The sequence below is a fragment of the Pan paniscus genome, chromosome 13 (assembly GCF_029289425.2).
Source record: "Pan paniscus chromosome 13, NHGRI_mPanPan1-v2.0_pri, whole genome shotgun sequence".
NCBI lineage: Eukaryota > Metazoa > Chordata > Mammalia > Primates > Hominidae > Pan > Pan paniscus.
The window spans coordinates 137078303-137099023 of NC_073262.2; the positions used below are offsets into that span (position 1 = coordinate 137078303).

At 45.7% G+C, this 20721-nt stretch overlaps 1 protein-coding gene across 1 annotated transcript; it reads right to left on the reverse strand.

Moving 5' to 3' along the window:
* Positions 1-7101: 7101 nt before the first annotated feature.
* LOC129397360 (10 kDa heat shock protein, mitochondrial-like) lies at positions 7102-18743 on the reverse strand. The gene is made up of 3 exons (XM_055109446.2): positions 17060-18743; positions 12640-12920; positions 7102-7247 (listed from the first exon to the last, which is right to left on the reverse strand). The coding sequence occupies exon 1, from the start codon at positions 18355-18357 to the stop codon at positions 17905-17907; it is 453 nt and encodes a 150-aa protein (XP_054965421.1). The 5' UTR covers positions 18358-18743; the 3' UTR covers positions 7102-7247; positions 12640-12920; positions 17060-17904.
* Positions 18744-20721: the final 1978 nt, after the last annotated feature.

Genomic DNA, 20721 nt, shown 5'->3' on the forward strand with positions numbered 1-20721 from the left:
CTTTTATTCCATTACTTTCCTAATAAACTTGCTTTCACTTTACTCTGTGGACTTCCCCTGAATTATTTCCTTCTTGAGATCCAAGACTGGATCCGGACCCCTTTCCAGTAAGAGTATCAGCCATGACCCATGCAGGAGAAAGAGTGCTTTTTTTCTCCCCCGCAGAGACTAAAGAAAAACAGACATCAATTTTCACAGGCTCTCCTGTCTCTGATTTCCAAGAGCACCCTCCACGAGGGCTCCCGTCTATCCTATCCTTCACTCTGGCCCATTGCCCTTCGTAGCACTCATCCCCACCTGACTTTTTATAGACATATTATCTGTTTTGCTCTGCTTTGTGGCCCCAGAGTGCAAAGTCCAAGAGAGGACAGCATTGTCCATCTATCCTCTGCTGTCATGTCCACCACAGCACTAGCACGCAGGAGCACTCAGTAAGAATCTGTTGAATAAAAATGCTTGTGGGCCGGGCATGGTGGCTCACGCCTGTAATCCCAGCACTTTGGGAGGCCAAGGCGGGTGGATCACGAGGTCAGGAGATCGAGACCATCCTGGCTAACACGGTGAAACCCCATCTCTACTAAAAAAAATACAAAAAATTAGCCGGGCATGGTGGCGAGTGCCTGTAGTCCCAGCTACTTGGGAGGCTGAGGCAGGAGAATGGCGTGAACCCGGGAGGTGGAGCTTGCAGTGAGCCGAGATCACGCCACTGCACTCCAGCCTGGGCGACAGAGCGAGACTGTCTCAAAAAAAAAAAAAGCTTGTGTTTTCTTTCCTTTTCCTTCCCCTATTGGATTCAAACCAGAGGATTGCTGGCAAAGACTAGGAGAAACCGATGGTGGTAGTGGGGTGAGTGGCCACTGCTGGCCAGGCAGAAGGCTGAACCCTGTGGATTTCCTACATTGGTTTTTGGTGGAGTTGGTGTTTTCCTGGAATGGGCTGGGGGAGGCCTGCTATTCCTTGCAGGGTCTCTGCAGATCAATGGCTTGAGCCTTTGGAGGATTCGCCTCCCAGATTTCAGAGCTCTGTTATCTCTATCCCCAGCAGGGCCATTTCCACTTCCTGACACAGTGCCTCCCCACCCCTCCCTCTGACACACACCCAGAGTACAAAAATCCATTTCCTTTGCCCAACTACGGTTTTCCAGGTCTCCCCACGCTTCACTCCTTGGTCTTAAAATCCTTTTTGATTCCTTATCAATCTGCCTGTCTTTGGTTAAATACCACATAGATGGCTTTAATGTGTATTGTGAAAATCCATCTCGAGTGCTTCCAGAATATAAAAATGTGACCAGATCCAACGGAATCATTTCAGGAGAAGTAGGGCAGTGCCAAGAGGCTATTTTTAAACTCTGCATTCTGGTGGTTTGGTGACCTGCCTGTCTCCTGTTTTCCTGCCCAATGCCAACGCTGAAGGACTTGGTGCTCCAGTTTTGGGTCAGTTCATGGTGCCCGGTGGAGCCCAGCATGGCCCCAGTGAGCTTGGTGTGGGACTTTTTTTTTATGGAGGAGCAAATGTGGAGAAGCCTGAGAAGCTTCCAGGAGACTGGTGGGGAGGGATGTGGAGAGGAGGTCCTACTGTTGCAGAGCAGAGACCTGGAAGTTGCTGCGGGGGCTGTGGGAGTGCTGAGGGGTGACGAGCTGCAGAATCAGGCTCCTCCCAAGCAGGCGGGTCTGGAGAAACCACACCAGAATGCCTGTGGCGCCGCTCCCCCCGAGTCCCTGCTCCTTCTCCCTTGCCTAACAGGGCCCTGGATGTTGGCCCAGGTCGGTGCACACACTTGGGCTGCCCCACAGGAACCCTTAGGCACCACACAGTGTATGGGGGAGCCCTGGAGTCCCTGTGCTGACGGTCCTGAGCCCCAGACCCCACACGGACACCGAGTGGGACGGTCCAGTCGCTCGACATCCCTCCACACAGAGGCCACTTTGTGGCGGGTTCCACCTGCCCTCTCTCTCCTTGACTTGCTTCTTTCTTTGTCAAGCAGTGCACTGTCTTGAACTCTAACATCAAAGTATTTCTTTGACCTGTCCTCCATCTGAATATAAGTACCACAAAGACAAGCATTTGTTTTGTTTACTGCTTTTTCCCCGGCTCCTAGAATCACCCCTGGTATATAGTAGGTGCTCAATAAAGGTTTGTGGGGGGAAGAAAGGTAAGAAAGATGGAGGGAAGTCAAGAGAGAGGGAAAGGGAAAGGGTGGGGTTTGTTGGTTCCTCCTTGAGTGATACCACCCAGCCTGGGGGAAGCTGAAAGCTCCACATGCTGTCCCTCCCCAGTGACAGTGACCACCCAACTGGTCCCTGTCCACATCTGAGCTGTGGCCTCCAACTCAGCTGCCTCCCTTCATAGGCATCAGCCTTGGCTCTGAGCCTCACCCTGGCCTCTGCTCCCTGGGGGTGCCCCTGCTCACGGTACCCGAGGGAACACCGCCAGCAGAGAGTGCAAGAAGCAGACCAAGTGAGGACCTTCCAGCATGCATAACCACAGGCACCATGGCACTGCTTCTCCTGGTGGAAGAGAGAGCAGGGGAGAGCGGTGTCCCCCGTATTTGGTTCCTATAAATTCTCCTGATCTGTGCATTCACAGGCTGGGAAAGACCCTCAAACGGGCTGCAGTGGCCACCCTAAGAAGGGTTCTTCTCCTTCTGCTTCAGACCCATTTCTTTCAGGACCATAAGCAGCTCTGCTCCTCATCTCCCACGCTGTAGACAGGGATCCCTGGTCGGCACTGTTTTCTCTGTCCCTAGGATGCCCGTGTCCTTTGGCTGCAGGCTCCCACCACCCAGCCCTTGCTCCATGCACAGGGTGGTACTCAGTGAATATGTGGTAGCTCTTCGTGGGTTGAAGAAGAGAGGGCAGAAGAAAACCTGCCCCCTCCACTTGCTTTCCTGCAGTGGCTTTTCTCAGCTCGAGTGCTTCCCTTCCCAACTGACCACATCCGAGGCTTTGCTTTGTGCTCCATCCATTCAAAACCAAGCGTTCAAACGATGCTTCCCTTGGGGATTTTCTTTAGAACAAAGACCATTTTCATCAGCACTCTTTTCTCCCGCTCCTGGGCTCCTTCCACCTTTCATGAACTGGGCCCCCTTCTGAAGTAAGGCGTGGGCACCCTGAATGGAAATGGCTGGATTAATGCGCATGCATGTCCGCACTGGTGCAGGGCACCTGCTTTTCTGGGACAATTGCCATCTGGAATCAGACGCCTTCCTCATTGTGTGCCTATTTCTGGACAAAGAAGAGGAGAATTGGACGAGAAGCAGGCCTCCTCTCCCACATCCTCCAGCCGCCTGGCAGGCCCGACTAAGACACCCGCTCCAGCTCAGGTGGTTTACGTGGCTCCAGTGCGTGGGGCAAGTGGGGCGTTTCATCCCAACCTTCTGCACAACAGCATTAGCAGATCAGACACTCAGGTCTGGGACAACATGTCCTGAAGGGCATCTCTGGGTTCCCCCTCCAGGGCCTTGGGTGCTGCCCTGCCTCCTCTGCTGACGGCTGCCTACCCCCCACCGCCAGAGCAGCAGAGTTCCCTTCAGTAGCTTTCAGGGGCTGGAAGGAAAGTGGGCCGCCTCTCCCCACAGGTAAGGCTACCGTTGGTCTCCTGGCTCTCGGCGGGCCGGGGGCCCATCCCTGGATAGCAGCCATGGGGAAAGACATGGCTCTGGAGATGGAGGCAGGAGTGAGATGCTGAGACCTCCAACAATGTCCGCTTGTGGAGGCTTTACTATTTATAACACTTTTGTTTTCTACAATGAATAGATAATGCTTTTAGAACAGAAAAGTGAAACGTAAATCAACTCCACAAGAAACAGGAAGCTCAAAATTTAGATCCGAATAAGTCTTTCCACCCAGGGCTGGTCTAGGGATAGAAGAAAGACTGATGTTTTTGGTAGGAGAGGAAATGGAGGTGATATTGTTTCTGGTGAGAGCCACTCCTGGTTCATAGACAATCATCTTTTCATAGTAACCTCACATGGCAGAAGGAACAAGAGGTCTCTCTCTGGCCTCTTTTCTAAAGGCACTAATTCTTTTCATGGGGGCACTGCACTCATGACCTAATCACCTTCCAAAGGCTTCACTTCCAAACACATCTCACTGTTGATTAGGTTTCAACATATGAATTTTGTGGGGGGACACAAACATTTGGACCATAGCAGAGTAATAATAAATGTTTTTTTTTGTTGTTGTTTGTTTGTTTTTTTGAGACGGAGTCTCACTCTGTCACCCAGGCTGGAGTGCAGTGGCACCATCTCAGCTCACTGCAACCTCCCCCTCCCGGGTTCAAGTGATTCTCCTGCCTCAGCCTCCTGAGTAGCTGGGATTACAGGCATGCGCCACCACGCCCGGCTAATTTTTTTGTATCTTTTAGTAGAGAGGGGGTTTCACCATGTTGGCCAGGCTGGTCTTAAACTCCTGACCTGAAGTGATCTGCCCACCTCGACCTCCCAAAGTCCTGGGATTATAGGCGTGAGCCACTGTGCCCAGGCGAATAAATGGTTACATTGTAGCGACAGGTAACCATAGACAGTTTCAGCAAATCAAGGTTGCCCAAATCAGAGCCAAACCATCACATGGATCTCTGTACTTTACCTTAGAAAAATCTCTCAAATCTATCCCTTTTTCTCCACTGCCACCACCTCTATCCCAATAACCATCATTTCTTTCCTGGACTGATGTCCACCTAGGCTTGCACCGGTTTCCAACCAAGTGATCATTTCAGATGTAAATCTGATCATGACAGTTTCTACTTCACCACTTTCAATACCCTCCGAGACACCTCTTTGCTCTTAGGATAGAATTAAAAGAACCTGAAAGGTCTTAATATCTGTTTCCTTCACAAGGATGCCTCCCAGTGAAGACACAGACCCTATTTGCTCACCCTGTTACCTTTAGTATCTGCTCTGTACCAGTGCTCATTAAGTAGCAGCTAAATCACCAAATAAGTGAACCTATGAATGAATCCATCAGGTTTCCTGGGCCTGCAGTCTCTGCTGTGATGGAGAAGGCTGCCTAATATACATGTGAACTCATGTATATTGAGTGTACATGTAATAAAAATATCCCTTATCTAAAGCTCCAATTTTGCATCCACTGATGGCGTCCCCTGTCATGTGTCTATGCTGTTTTTGTTTCCACTGAACTTTCGGTATAAATTTAGCTATTTGTATGGTATCTTCCCCTCTCCCCCTGCCCTCAAATTTGCTATTTACTCCCATAGATTTAAGAGATTATTTGAATTCAAACAAAACGATAAACTCCTACTTTTGTTTCATTCTTTGAAAAACAAATTCTATATTTCACTGGAAAAAAATATATTTATCTTCCAGTTAGCTTTCTAAAGGGAGAGCTGGCAGGAAGTAAAGGAGCTGAAAATTACCAACATTCCATTTTTATTTAATGCATGTTACACAGACATAGTAGTGTTTCAATAGATAGGAACAAATGCTACTATTACATACAAAGGTTAACAGTACAAGGTATGATTACCATAAATCTGCATAACACCTAGAAGAAATAAAAACTACTTTCTAACTCTGGAGCACCCATTTCAATAATAGCAGCATTTGTTGGGTCGGCTTGAGCGTATGCCCCTGTGGTTAAGGAGCACGCATGTGTTCTTAAACACCAAATGCATTCACCGTTTTAAGGGAGAGAGAGAATGGAATTTAGCAGAAATATGTATCTAAATAATGCATAGTTACGGTTCCAGGGTAAAATATACTATCATCAAAACCATTTAAGTATAATAACCTAAATGCTTTTGATAGGAAAGGTTTTGGGCCATGTTTCTTGACGTATTGTATTCAAATTAGCTATGGAAATAACTACACAAGAGCTGTGGTGTTTTCCCCTATGAGGGTCAAAACCTTTTCTTGTCAAAAGTGTACGAGTTACTCTAAACCTCTAGCCATGGCTCTGCGAAGGCAACAACCCATAAGCAGCAAAAGGCGAGAAAGAACAAGCAGATGCCAATGGCTCCAGGTTCCTGCCAACTTATTCTTGTTGTTGTTTGTCTCCTGTCCAGATGTCATAGCCATTAGTACCTGCAGGTCCCACCAGATTGAGACAGTGAGCCTTGTAAGCGTCATCATCAAAAAACACAGCAAATAGAGGCTGTAAAAGCAAACTCCATAACTGACAACTATAGTAGGCTGAATAACGACCTCCAGAGATACCAGGTACTAACTCCTGTGTCCCATAAATGTTACCTTATATGGAAAATGGGTCTTTGCAGGTGTGATTAGGTTAAGGATTTTGAGATGGGGAGATTATCCTGAGTTAGCCTGGTACTCCCTAAATGTAATCACAAAGGGCCTTATAAAAGAGTGACAGAAGGAGAGTCAACACACACTGGAGAGGAGAAGGTGACGTGACCACACAGGCAGAGACTGGAGTGATGTGGTCACAAGCCAAGGGATGCAGCAGCCCCCGGGACCTGAAGGAAGCAAGGGATGGATTCTCCCCTAGATCTTCAGGAGGGAGCCCTGCCCAACCCACACCTTAATTTTGGCCCAGTGAAACTGATTTTGGATATTTGGCCTCCAGACTGTGAGAGAAGAAAGTTTTGTTGCTTTTTAGCTGCCAAGTTGATGGTGATTTGTTACAGCAGCCACAGGGAGCAAATACAGCAACTGACCAAGGCAAGACTCTTAGGTTGCAAGCAAGGGAAATCATCTTGGGCTAACTTTAGCAGGAAAGCAACTCATGGGACATTGATTGGAGGGTGCAAAGAATCTAGGATGTTCAGAAGGACAGGGCCGGGCATCTGGACAGATGGTCCCACTGGTGCTGCTGTTAGGGAAGCTGCACTAGAATGGTAAGCTCCAACAACATGTTCTTTCCTATCAGAGACACTTTCTGTGTACAGGCACCCTGCAAAGACCTTTCCATCCTCACAAAAGCTTGTAGTGGCAGTTAGTGACAGAGAGAATCTTAGGGCTCTGAGTCTTACTGCATCAGATCTTTTTCCATTGCATCAACATGCCTCCTTTTAGAAGTGCAAGTAAGATCTGCTTCACATTGAGCTTCGAGACACAGAACACAGTAAGTCAAGATTTCACAGAATGTCCTAAAGCCCAGTCCTCTATATTAAGACGACTCGAAACTGGGGAAGAGAACCTTGGGCTTCAGGAGCTTTTCACATTGCTTGACTCCTTCATTCTTGCCACGGTCTTACGCCTTTTTGTAGGGTCAGGGCTTTCTCAAGCATCCTTAAGCATGTTAGGGCAGTGCCTCTCTAGGTAGTTTCACCTGTAATTTAAACATTTACTTGCACGTGCTTTATGTTTTTCCACCTCCTCCTTCTGTTAACAAACATGAATATACTTTATTATAGAAAAAAAACTGCTGAATTAAAGACTGATATTGAGAGTTTACATTCTGATATATTGCCTTTTTATTACATCTCATTACAATGAAAACATGCAAGCAAGCTCCCCCAGCTAACATTCCCTGTCCCTACCCCATGCAAGTCAGCAGCCTGGGGTATGTGAATCACCCCACAGAAGGTTCATGCCACAGCACCACTGCAAACTAAACAAATTCTTTCCACGTTAGACTTAGGGTTAAAAAAAGAAGTTGTGTTCTAAAGGAGAGCGATATGATTTTGAAAGGAGCACTGGAAAGAAAATGAAAAGGAAATGAGACCTCAGTCGACCACGTGCTGAACCAGCCTGCCAGGCTTCCTTCCTCCATTGCTTCTGCTGTGGCTACCTACGAGTGGGGGCTTTCCACAGAAGGCTGTGGGTCCAGGAATGGGGGCAGGACTTATAGACCTCACCAGAGTGTGGCCAAGGACAGAAGTTCTCTGTACGGAAGAGAAGGCTTGTCTAGTATGGAGTTCTAAGTTCTGTACTTAAATGTTCCCTGACAGGGGGTGGGGCTGGGGAGGGTGTAAAACAAAAAATTATTCTGATACTTTTTTTTTTATTTTTTATTTTTTCAAGACGGAGTTTTGCCCTTGTTGCCCAGGCTGGAGCGCAATGGCATGATCCTGGCTCACTGCAACCTCCACCTCCCAGGTTCAAGCAATTCTCCTGCCTCAGCCTCCCAAGTAGCTGAGATTACAGGTGCGCACCACCACGCCCGGCTAATTTTTTGTATTTTTAGTAGAGATGGGGTTTCACCATGGCCAGGCTGGTCTTGAACTTCTGACCTCAGGTGATCTGCCCACCTCGGCCTTCCAGAGTGCTGGGATTACAGGCATGAGCCACCCCGCCCAGTCGATACTTTCTAAAATGGTATGTAAGACTTTATTCAGGACAATTGCAATTGGTGTCCACACTGTCACAACAGGGGAGAGAGATCAGGCTCAACTCCCAATACAAGAACAAGACACCAGACATGGTGGCTGAAACCTGTAATCCCAGCACTTTGGGAGGCTGAGGCAGGCGGATCACTTGAGGTCAGGAGTTCAAGACCAGCCTGGCCAACATGGTGAAACCCCGTCTGTACCAAAAATACAAAATTAGCCAGGGGTGGTGGCAGGTGCCTGTAGTAGTCCCAGCTACTAGGGAGGCTGAGGCAGAAGAATCACTTGAACCTAAGAAGTGGAAGTTGCAGTGAGCCAAGATTGGACCATTGTACTCCAGCCTAGTCACAGAGGGAGACTCCTTACCAAAAAAATTATAAAATTAAAATTAAGAAAAAAAAAGAACAAGGGGATATTTACAGCAGGTTGAGGGGTTTCACAAGATGAAGACGATTTCAGGGTCGGGGTTCTTGCTAAACTGATCAAGGGTTCAATAAGGATTCTTGTTGAAGGTAGGCCAGGGTGATCTGATATCAAGGATCAAGGGTTCTCAATAAACTGGCAGCAGGATCCCTGTTGAAACTGAGCTTTGCAGGCCCAGCAAGGACAGGGACCAAGGTTGAGGGCTTGGAGGAGTCTGACTAAAGTTTTGTCAAGGAGAGAGTCTTTGTCAGGGGTTATGTGGGCTTTTCCTTCATGTTCCTTTAAAGAGCATGCCCATCTTCCGGGGCTTCCTCTTTCTGTTTAAGTTACCATTTACTGTGGCTTCTCACTCTCTTTACGCAGCTGCAAAGGCAGAGCAAGACACACTGCTGGCCCAGAAGGGCTGATGATCCGGCAGTCTCAAGCTACGGGTCGGGAGTGAGGAAGTGAGGCTGGCCTTGTGGGTGTGGAGTGTCTCTGAAGCTTCCTGTCTCCACCCAGCCCTCTGCCCCTGCACTAAACCAAAGCCCTGCAGAGCAGAGTCTAGTGACGCTCCTGGGAAGGTGACGCTCCTGGCGGCACATGGCCTTGAGGGCTTCCACGTAGTTTGCCCTTGGTCCTGTCTCTGAGAGGCCTTCTGGTTGCCTCGGTCTCCTCACACCCCTAGGATCCAAGTCCAGGCCTACCTGGCTCCCAGGCACTCCCTGTGTGCCTCCCACCTCCTCCTTCCGCAGAAGGCAGGCGAGGTCAGCTCTCCCTTCCCTCCTGTCTCTGGAGCCCTCGCTCCACGCCCAGGCCTGTCCCATGGACGTGTCATGCGGCTGCTTGCTTCATGTTCTTCTAGCTTTCTCCCTGAGCCACAGGCAATGCTTTTCAAAAGCAGTGAAAAGTTTAGCGGAGTTTTTTTTTTTTTTTTTTTTGTCAAGGTAATAAAATCTGCAGTGATAAAAATAGCTATTAGAAGTTTAGGAAAATTTCATCTTGGAGTAGAAGAATGAGGATGGACTAGGCTAAATAGTGTCCTAACAAATACCCATCCACCCAGAACCTCAGAATGTGAACTTATTTGGAAATAGGCTCTTTGTGTATGTCATTCTCATTGATGAAGTGCTCCCGGATTTAGGGTGGGTCCTAAATCCAGTGACTGGTGTCCTTATAAGAAGACCACACGAAGCCGCAGGGAGGCACGGAGAGGATACCATGTGACCACGGAGACAGAGACTGGAGTGCAGCATCTAGGAACCAAAGACAGCCAAGGAATCCTGGCACTGCCAGAGGCCAGGAGAGAGCCGGAACATTCTCCCAGAGCTTTTGGAAGGAACCTAGCCTGCCCACACCTTGATTTTGGACTTCTGGCCTTCAGAACTCCAGGAGAAGAGCTTCTGTTGTTTGAAGACACCCAGTTTGCGGTCATTTGTTAAAGCAGCCCCCGGACACTAAGCCACAGTGTAGCCATATGCTTGGGCTGGGTCCCAGGGCAGCACTGACTCCTCACTTTACCTTGTGTCACAGCAAAGCCCACAGCCAGGGAGAGGGGGTCAAACTGCAGCAGCTCTCACTTCTGAGCATCATAACAAAAGCCAAAGACAGCGCCATTTACCTAAATCGGACAGCCTACAGAATCTTCCAGTCTGAAATAAGAAATGTCAAGCGTTTTAGCCATGGGAATTATAGGGTAGGGGAGATCCTTCCCCTTAACTAGTCAGTGGTTGAAATTTCTTTTGCAGCATAAAATTTAAGTGGTAGCTTGACTGTTTAATGTTTGCAACATTAGAATGCCCTAGTCTCCACTTACTGATTAAAGAGCAACAGAAATCCTTACAGGAAGAGCAGTAGGATGGCTGATTCCCGAAAGCGGCTTCCTGACACCCTCGCCCCAGCACCCCTGGGTCCAGTCACCATTCAGATACATCTTTTGATGGGTTAAAAAAAAGAACAGTGTCAGGGGACAAGGCCTGTTTACCTACAACTAACTGAAGCCCTTTGATGAGCTCCCCTCCCATCTCCAATCTGCCCCCAACCGCTGGCCGTTCCTAACCCATCTCTTTGCAAATAAAAGTTATCACCATCAGATCTGGGCGTGCCATTCTTCCAGTTGTGTGCACAAGAGGGTGGGAGTTCATGGGGTTGGAATTCTTCTTTTCAAAAACCTGTTAAGTTTTTCTGAAACAACAGCCTTCCCGAAGCTTCTGCTTAGTGCCTGTTAATCCTCTATTGAGAGCTGATAATAGGATGTATTTTGCTTTTTTTTCTTTAAATGGATAAAAGGATAATGCTTTTTCTTTTCTTTCTTTCTTTTTTTTTCTTTTCTTGGCCTCCAGTGTCTATGCAAGTTATTTTTCGGTCCATTAAAATGAATCATTGTTTATCATGTTAGTTTTCACATTTCACAAAATGATGAACAATGGACTTTTCTTTGTTAAAAGATGGGGGCTTCTGTCCTCGGGCACTCGTGTTCAGAAGATAAGACTTTCTCCGAGTTCCACACACTTCTTTCTTTTCACACATGCGTTACGTTTATTTTCTGACTGAAGTCTCCAAAACAAACGCTATGGCTGCTGCTGAAATAGATCACATGTTACTACGGTACAAGCGAGACCAAATCACAGTGGCTGCTTTTGTTTTTAATTGCGACCACCTCGGATGGGTCCTGAGTGCTGAGCCAAAGCTCTGTTTTCCTTTCTTTCTTTTTTTTTTTTTTTTAATCTTTTCAAAATTCCTTTGAGGCAGGTAGGGGTAAACCCTCAACTCACTGTGGAAATTCATGTTGTTGAAGAGGATTAATAGAGAAGGGGTGGGAAAAGGAAAGTCTCAGGGGTGTTTTTGTGCCTCATTAAAAGGTCACAAAGCCCTCTGTGTTCTGTCCCTCCAAGGGTCTAAACCTGAATGTCTTTTATCCGCTTCGTCAAGCTCTGCATGTCCAATCGGGCTGCGAGGGAGCTCCATGGAGCTCCTGAGCACTTGAAATGGGGCTAGTGGGAATTGAGGAGTTCTGTAAGTAGAAATAGGTTTAGTACAAATAAATAAAACTGATTAAAAATATCATCAATAACATTTTAAAATTGATGATAACTTGACACGCAACATATTTGTATACTTTGTTGTTGATTGATTACCTGACTTGCCCTTCTGGGACCCAGACTGCTAGAAAACATGTCTCCCTAAGTACCGCCAGGAATGCTAATCCCATGACATTCCACAGGAAACAAAAGGCGCTGGGGTCAAACTGAGAAAAACCGCAGCAGAGTTCCACTGGGGATTTGAAAAGACCGGAGCGTATAAAAGGCTCCCGAGCTCTGCAATAAAGACAGGCATCTAACTTTGTTAATATGTTAATATGGCTTTTCAGAATTCCATGACCACAGGACTCCTGCCCCCTCTGACTTTTTTAATGCTGGCCTACTACCAATTAACCTCTCAAGAAACTGCCATTCAGGATTTGAATAGTAGCAATGGAAAGAGAAAAATGGGGCAAAGCTTTGGACCCACAGTCCAAAGGGAAGGACTCTTTTTAATCCAATGGGTTATAGCAAGAGCATGTTGGGGACTCCTATCTGGGAACTGCAACAGCATCTTTTTTTTTTTTTTTTTTTTTTGAGACAGAGTCTTGCTCTGTGGCCCAGGCTGGAGTGTAGTGGTGCGATCCCGGCTCACTGCAACCTCCGTCTCCTGGTTCAAGCGATTCTCCTGTCTCAGCCTCTCAAGTAGCTGGGATTACGGGCACCTGCCACCATGCCCAGCTAATTATTGTATTTTAGTAGAGATGGGGTTTCACCATGTTGGCCAGGCTGGTCTTGAACTCCTGACCTCAAGCGATCCATTCGCCTCAGCCTCCCAAAGTGCTGTGATTACAGGCGTGAGCCACCATGCCTGGCCTTGCAATGGCCTTTTTAATCTTACAAACATGTGTCCATGCCTGGAGGACCCAGCTGCAGGGACAGACACTCCAACCCGGTCCAATCTCCTTACCTGCATATTCACTCCTTTTAAAGCAGCTTGAAACCAATGAAATAAGTGCTTTAGCAATAAAGAGTGAAGAGAAGAGTAGAATTTTGTGTTGCAGATCATTTTGTTGGCTCAATATCTTTCTCAACACACAAGCCGTAGGCTGTGTAAGTGGAGATGAACATCTCTTCCATCTCATAATGAATCTTCAGCTGGAAACTTCGTGAGCTGGACCGACAGGGGCTTGAAGGTTGGGTACATTTCCATCTTCAGGGCAGTGGGAGGGAGGGTGGCTGACAATGGAGCTGAGGAGGACAGGTTGAATTTTGTGAGGGCACGCAGGTGCCAGGGAGGACAGGTTGGATTTGGTGAGGGCACGCAGGTGCCGGGTGCCATGACTGATTTCTGAGCCCAGGGTGCTCTGCTGCCATTTCCCATATCCCCAGAGAAGACCTGAAGGCAGAGTTCTTGTCTTTTCAGTGCCTGGCTAAGAGAGAGGTGAGTCTTGGGGGGGAAAGTTGGTGCACTGTGGGTGAAGGAATGGAAACTTACTCTGTTTGAATTCCTTTTTCATAGTCTGATGTTTGCTTGGGTTTTGAGAACAAAAACCAAAAAGACGCAACCCACACCCCCCCTGCCCAAAACTTGTTTTTATATGTGGCAAGTTTAATTCTTGAAAGAGAGAGAATAAAAAGTACATTTTATAGGATTTATTTTTACCTTTCTAATGCATATGTACACGTATATTTAAGAAAAAAAATTCTAGTTGACATTTTACTTGCCCAAGATCTGAATAGGATTGAAAGATGAAAGACCACCATGATCCTCTTTGACAAACATGTACACATGTGAGCTCACTGTTCCTGCACGTCTGATTTATTATGCTAATTGGCTTTGGGCAGCCTCTCACAAACATGTCTACAGGAGGTCCCTAGTGTAATTCTCAGTCTCTTAATTACATAGACTCGTCTTTGGAGTCTGAATAAAATAGGTGAATGAATTTTCTTCCTGTAAACACTGCACTCAGGCACCTGCTGTTGGCTGCATGATGTGTTAAAGCTTCACTACGCCACCCAAGAGGCTGACTAGTTTACTTTGATGGCGCCATCATCTGCAACCCCATGTTCATGCCTTCACATTATCTAAGACTTGGGCACCTAATGGCCTTTGGACTTCTAGCTTTTCTTTCCTCAGAAAGGTTCTCCACATGGCCTTTCTTAGGGATGGCCCAGCAGCACCCAGTCTCACAGGGCTGCCTCGGCCTCCAGGTCCTAGCTTTTTGCATCTGCATGCCATTTCAGCCACCATTGTTCATGGCCAAACTGTGGAACTCATAATGGATTGAATGGCACCAGCGCCAATGTTCTGCTCATTCTTTACAGATAACACCAACCACAGAGGAAGCAGAATCTAATTAGCTCTTACATGGTACCGTCAACAGCAAGAGGGCGGAGCCCTGGTGGTCCCTATATTGGGTTTCCCTGTTAAGGGCTTGCAGGGAAGGCCAGTTGAAATTCTTGAATCACTTCATGCTATTGTCTTGATATTTGCTGTGACCTGCTAACAGCCTGTAGAGCAGGGTCCCTGTCTTGTTCTGGTTTTCCTTGAGCATAATTGGCTTCCTTGCATGCATTTGGGTGTCCTTGGTTTCTAGAACATTCCTGGGACCTGACTCAAAATCCTGGAAGAAAGGTCTTTGGCTGCCGCTTCCTCCTGGGCTCTTTTGTTCTTCAGGTAAACACAACTGGGAGCAGAGTGAAGGTGGGGATCGAGAACCAAACAGCCTGTTAAGCGATGTTGAGTTTTGTGCTACGCTTTTCAGCTTCCAGGGGACCCAAGTGTTCATTCCAAAGGGATCACTTGAAAAATATAATCTCAGGGTTTACAAATCAAACCCAAAATACAAGGATATGCAGGCCCTAAGAAAGCTAGCTCCTCAAATCCTAACTCATAAGAAAACTATTTGCACCAGGATGAGGGTGAACTTATCTCTTGTGATTCATAGTATTTGCCTGAGAACTGAACCACCCTTCAGCTGGAGCTCACTCAAAGGTTGAACTACAGATGGAAGCTTGGGGGATGATTATAAAATCACGACATATAGTGCTTAATGTTCCCAAGAGGGCATTTAATCCCCCATAATGAATCAGTCGCTCTTATTCTTCTTGAAGAATAAGACCTGCTTCTACTCCTAGAAGCAGGTCTGATCCATCACCTAGAATCAGATTGTTCTCTACCTTTGGCAAAGCTAGTTGCAAAGTCTTACTGTTACTTTTTTTTTTTGGCTGTAGACTCAATGTCAACTGCTGCTTATTTCAATTCATGAATTGGCAAATATCTTTGTGTGTGTGTGAGAGAGAGAGAGAGAGTGTGTGTAGGCTTTATTGATGCACTTGTAACTGGAACTCTCTTCTTACCTCTTAGACTTCAGCTCTCTGCAGAGACCCCCTTAAGTAACTGACCAAAAATAACCAGCCCTGTTACTCACTACCACACCTGTTTTTTTTTTTCTTATCGTGAGCCATGATAAGCTTGTTTGCCTGCTCCTTTTCTACCTCAACCTTCATGAAGACAGAGATTTGTTTTCTTTTTTTTTTTTTTTTCTTTTTGAGATGGAGTCTTGCTCTGTCGCCCAGGCTGGAGTGCAGTGGCATGATCCTGGCTCACTGCAACCTCTGCCTTCTGAGTTTCAAGCAATTCTCCTGCCTCAGCCTCCCGAGTAGCTGAGACTACAGTCACCCACCACCATGCCAGGCTAATTTTTTTGTATTTTTAGTAGAGGCTGGGTTTCACCATGTTGACCAGGCTGGTCTGGAACTCCTGACCTTAGGTGATACACCTGCCTCGGCCTCCCAAAGTGCTAGGATTACAGGCATGTGCCATTGTGTCTGGCCGAGATCTGCTTTCTTTATTTTATGTTTAATCCATGTCCAATACAGTGCCTGGCCTAACTCAAAAGCTATTTATTGAATGCACAAAATGTGCATATGGGACATTTCACAAGAAAAGTGGCTTGGTAGGAGTTGGTAAATGAAGAGGCTAGATCTATGAAAGTTCTCACCAAGCAAGGTGGTATCCTCAGAGACAGGACACTAGGGAAAGACTGGGAGGGTTTCTTCAGGAATGTGAGGAATTTTGTAGATATTTGGAATCTCTTGCCCTCATGGTGAGTAGCCAGAAAGAAACAGACCCATAGGATACAGGGAACAAGAACATAAAGAAGACAGCCAGGACTGAGAAAGTGGCCAGTGAAGCCACAAGAGCAGGTGCATTTTCACAGAGGCAGAGAGTAAAAAATAACAACCAAGAGCGTGGGTGAATGCCAAGACAGCCTCAAGAGAAACAGGCAAGAACCAAGCCCTGGGAAAGTAGCATGTCAGGACTTGGCTTCGGGGACAGGGGTTAAGCCCGTCAGAGCCCCTGCATGGCTTTCAGACTACACAGACTTTAACCGCCCAGTTTACCCTCACCCCAAACCTTTATAAATCACCTAAGAGCTAGAAGGAGTCTATAAGGTATTTTGTCCAACACTCTTATTTTACAGTTGAAAAACAATGAGTTAAAACTGGGCCTGGTTATTGACAGAGGTGGGTCTACCATCTAACTGTGCCTTCTTGTCCAGCATTTCCTCCACTTCCCATGTATCTAGAACCTAGAATTAAAACAACTGGCCGGGCACAGTGGCTCATGCCTGTAATCCCAGCACTTTGGGAGGCCAAGATGGGCAGATCATGAGGTCAAAAGATCAAGACTGTCTTGGCCAACACAGTGAAACCCTGTCTCTAATAAAAATACAAAAAATTAGCTGGGCATGGTGGCACGTGCCTGTAGTCCCAGCTACTAGGGAGGCTGAGGCAGGAGAATCGCTGAAACCTGGGAGGTGGAGGTTGCGGCGACCCAAGATCGTACCACTGCACTCCAGCCTGGGCAACAGAGCAAGACTCCATTTCAGAACAAAAACAAAAAGAAAAACAAACCATGTTCTAAGTATTTCAAACATCTGTCTATTGTCTGTAGGATTTACTCCCTCCAGTTTCCTAGCAGAGAGAGAAAAGAGTAAAATCAGAATGATATGCATTTATTTCAATATTGAAACCACATTTTGAGGAGTTCACTGAACTAAATGAAGAACCTAAGCTGGTCTATTAACTATAAGCAGACTTCGCACATGAAAAACGGGACATTTTCTGGATCATTGACACCAAATTCAACTTGGACAGTGAGCTGGCATCCAGGAGAGCCAGTTACTTTGGTTTTAATAAACCCCAGAGAATGGATTTCCAGTCCTGTCTACTCAGTAGAATCAACTAAAGTTAGTTTTCCCCAGCTACAAATATCTACAAATGTTAGCTAAAATATGAAGTTTATTTAAAAATACATAGTTGAATTAACAAAGACAGAGATTCTCAAATGCTAGAAACAAAGAGAAAATTAAAAGCCATACCAATATAGTGTGTGTCAAAGGTGTAATCATCAGGGCTGAGAGCAGGGAGTTATCTGACCCAGAAGTAAGAGTTTTAAGTCAGCATCCACATGAAGACAGGAGAGGAGGTTTGGGGTAGAGTTGGAACGGAGAGCTTTACATAAAGCTGATATCTTTGAAACTCACCACCTTCAATGAAGAGGAAACAAAACCAACCCATTGATGTGCTGCTACCCAGGGCTCAGAAAAGAAAAAAAAAAAAACTCTGAATTTAAATTACTTGCGTGGGGCAGGAAACTCTAAGTTAAGCTTGTAACATATAAATTGGCCCTGGGTTGATAATACCCCTGTAGCAATTCAAGATATTGAGGTAACAAAATTATCTTAAAAGATTAAAAAATAAGTATGTTTGAAGTTATGAAAGTGATTTCAAAGAAGAAATAGAAAATGTAAGGAAGAACAACACGTAATGAAAACAGGACAGATTGACAAAAGGAACAACTAGAAGCACGAGGGATAGTTTGAATTGAGGATAGACTGAATAGATTTAGCTACGCTCTCTACTTTTTGTCATTAGTTATCATTAGTTTATTAAAAAAGACAGATCTGGAAATTATTTACATGATGAAAGATTTCAGAACTTCAGTGGAATGGGCAGCTTCAAGTTGATGTCATTTCAATAGTAACTTATTTCAGTCTACATACTTCCCAAGAATGCACCATCTCTTTTTTATGTACTTATTATTTTGAGAAAGAGTCTCACTCTGTCGCCCAGGCTGGAGTGCAATGGCGTGATCTTGGCTCACTGTAACCTCCGTCTCCTGGGTTCAAGCCATTCTCCTGTCTCAGCCTCCCGGGTAGTGGGGTTATAGGCACACACCACCACGCCCGGCTAATTTTTGTATTTTTAGTAGAGATGGGGTTTCACCACGTTGGCCAGGCTGGGCTCGAACTCCTGACTTCAGGTGATCCGCCCACCTTGGCCTCCCAAAATGCTGGGATGACAGACGTGAGCCACAGTGCCCAGTCAGAATGTCACCGTCTCTAAATAAGAAATAATCCTTGTCATCTAGAACTACTCTGGTGCCTCCATATTCTAGGAGAAGAAATTTATCTCCAACTCTCATGCTAACTGGTTGAATCTCTCCACCCTTTCCTTTAGAACCTGATCCAACAGCTACTCCTTTTGCTTGCAATACTTTTCCTTGAGATTTTTCTGGAAGCATAATGCCTCCTTTGGTTACAGTTGTGGTGGCAATCCTTTCAACAAATACTCTGTCAAAGAGTAGAAGAAACTTTCTAAACGCTTGTCCTGCCATGACTTCCTCAACCGCAGACTCATACTCCGCTCTCGTGCAGCACCACAAGGAGAGATCCCTCTATTCTTAATTTATAATGACATCCTCCTTTGGTTTTTTGGTTCCATAAAAGCTCTCATTAAAAAAAAACAAAACAAAAACAAAAAAACAGTGAAATGTTGAACTTTTTTAAAAAAAAATTTTACTTTAAGTTCTAGGATACCTGTGCAGACTGTGCAGGTTTGTTACACAGGTATACATGTGCCATTGTGGTTTGCTGTGCCTATCAACCTGTCATCTAGGTTTTAAGCCCCACATGCATTAGGTATTTGTCCTAATGCTCTCCCACCCTTTGCCCCCCACCCCCCGACAGGCCCCGGGGTGTGATGTTCCCCTCTCTGTGTTCATGTGTTCTCATTGTTCAACTCCCACTTATGAGAGTGTCGAACATTTTACGAGGTTGAATAATGTTCCTTCAAAATTTATGTCCACCTGGGACCTCGAAATTGGCCTTTGCACACAGGGTCTTTGCAGATGTAATCAAGCAAAGATGAGGTCATACTGGATTGGGGTGGATCCCCATCTAATGACTGGTGTCCTTCTAAGGAGGCCATGTGAAGACACACATAGAAACGCAGAAACACAGAAATATGGAACAGAAAGCCATGTGATGACAGAGGCAGAGAGGGGAGCAATACAGCTGCAAGCCAAGAAATGCCAAGGACTGCTGGTATAGGGGTCAAGGGAACTCTCCTTCCACTCTCTGAAGGTGTGATGATTTGAGTCTCTGAAATAAACATCACAGTAGACAGATTAACAGGAGAAAAGGCACACAAATTTATTGCATGCATAAAGCAAAGGGGTCCCACAAAATATGAGACTCAAAGAAGGGCCAGGTGGTTGAAGCTTAGGTAGCATTTTAAGCTACAGAAAGAAATGGGGGCTTGGGGCTTCTGGCAGGGGGCAGTTGGCAACAGGTTATGGAAGGTGAGGAGAGGAAATATTTAATATATTGTAAATGAAAGGTTGTCTTGTTAGGCAGGTTGTCTCTCAGGTGGCAGCCCTGAGAAAAAAAGGGGACACTCTGTTTCAATCTCTGGACTCTGTCTGGGTTGCTAATATGATCTTTCCTAGACCTGTCTTTAGGCTGATAAGAAGGCCTCAGAGAAAGCTTTGGCTTGCATCTGCCATTTGGTTTACTGATGTAGATAGATGTAAATTTCTTTTACAAAAGGACAGCTTTTTAGAGCTATTTCTGTGTCTGCAGCTTCTCTGAATAGCTATCTCGATATATGCCAAAAAAGTATATTTTGGGGTAGCATATTTTGGTCTCCCACACTGGCAACCACCAAAAGCTCGGATTCTTCCTTAGAGATTCAGAGGCAGCATGATCCTGCAGACACCTTGAGTTTAGACGTTCAGCCTTCAAAAATGAGAGAAGTAACTGTCTGTTGCTTTAAGCAAATCAGTTTGTGGTACTCTGTTATGGCAGTTCCAGAAAACTAATACAAACATATATTCAATAAAAATTCAGAAGGAGGAAACAGAGGTTTCAAGCAAGGCAGTATTTGCAGAACGTATAACTGAGAATTTTCCAGGTTAGACAAAAGACAAGAATCATCAAATTTCAAGTCATCAAATTCAGCAAATAAAAATATAGAATTTCCAGTCACATTTGAATTTTAGATAAGCACAAAATAATTTTTAACACAAGTATGTTCTATGCAATATTTGAGTCATAATTACCTAATTCAAATTTAACTCAGCTGCCTGTAATTTGTCTGGCAACCCTACTCAAATTGGACAATCAGAGAGTCCTGAACAGGACACATGAAAATAAACATATGCCTAAATGAATCACCATGAAACTGCTGAGCAATAATAACAAAGAGAAAAACCTTTAAAACCGCCTTTAAACCCTTTAAAAACCACCACAGAAGCCAAAACAATGGATGACAGCAGATTTATCTTTAATAATAACAGAAACCAAAGAGAAATGGAATTAGAAACTCGAAGGGCCAAGGAAGAGCTGTCAAATGCATTCAGATACATTATCATTCAAGAGTAAGGACAAATTAAAATGTTTAATTACATGGCTGGACACAGTGACTCATGCCTGTAATCCCAGCACTTTGGGAGGCCAAGGCAGGGGGATCACTTGAGGTCAAGAGTTCAAGACTAGCCTGGCCAACATGGTGAAACCCATCTCTACCAAAAATACAAAAATTAGTCAGGCGTGGTGGTGCACACCAGTAGTCCCAGCTACTTGGGAGGCTGAGGCAGGAGAATCGCTTGAACTTGGGAGGCAGAGGTTGCAGTGAGCCGAGATCGCGCCACTGCACTCTAGCCTGGGTGACAGAGAGAGACTCTGTCTCAAAAAAAAAA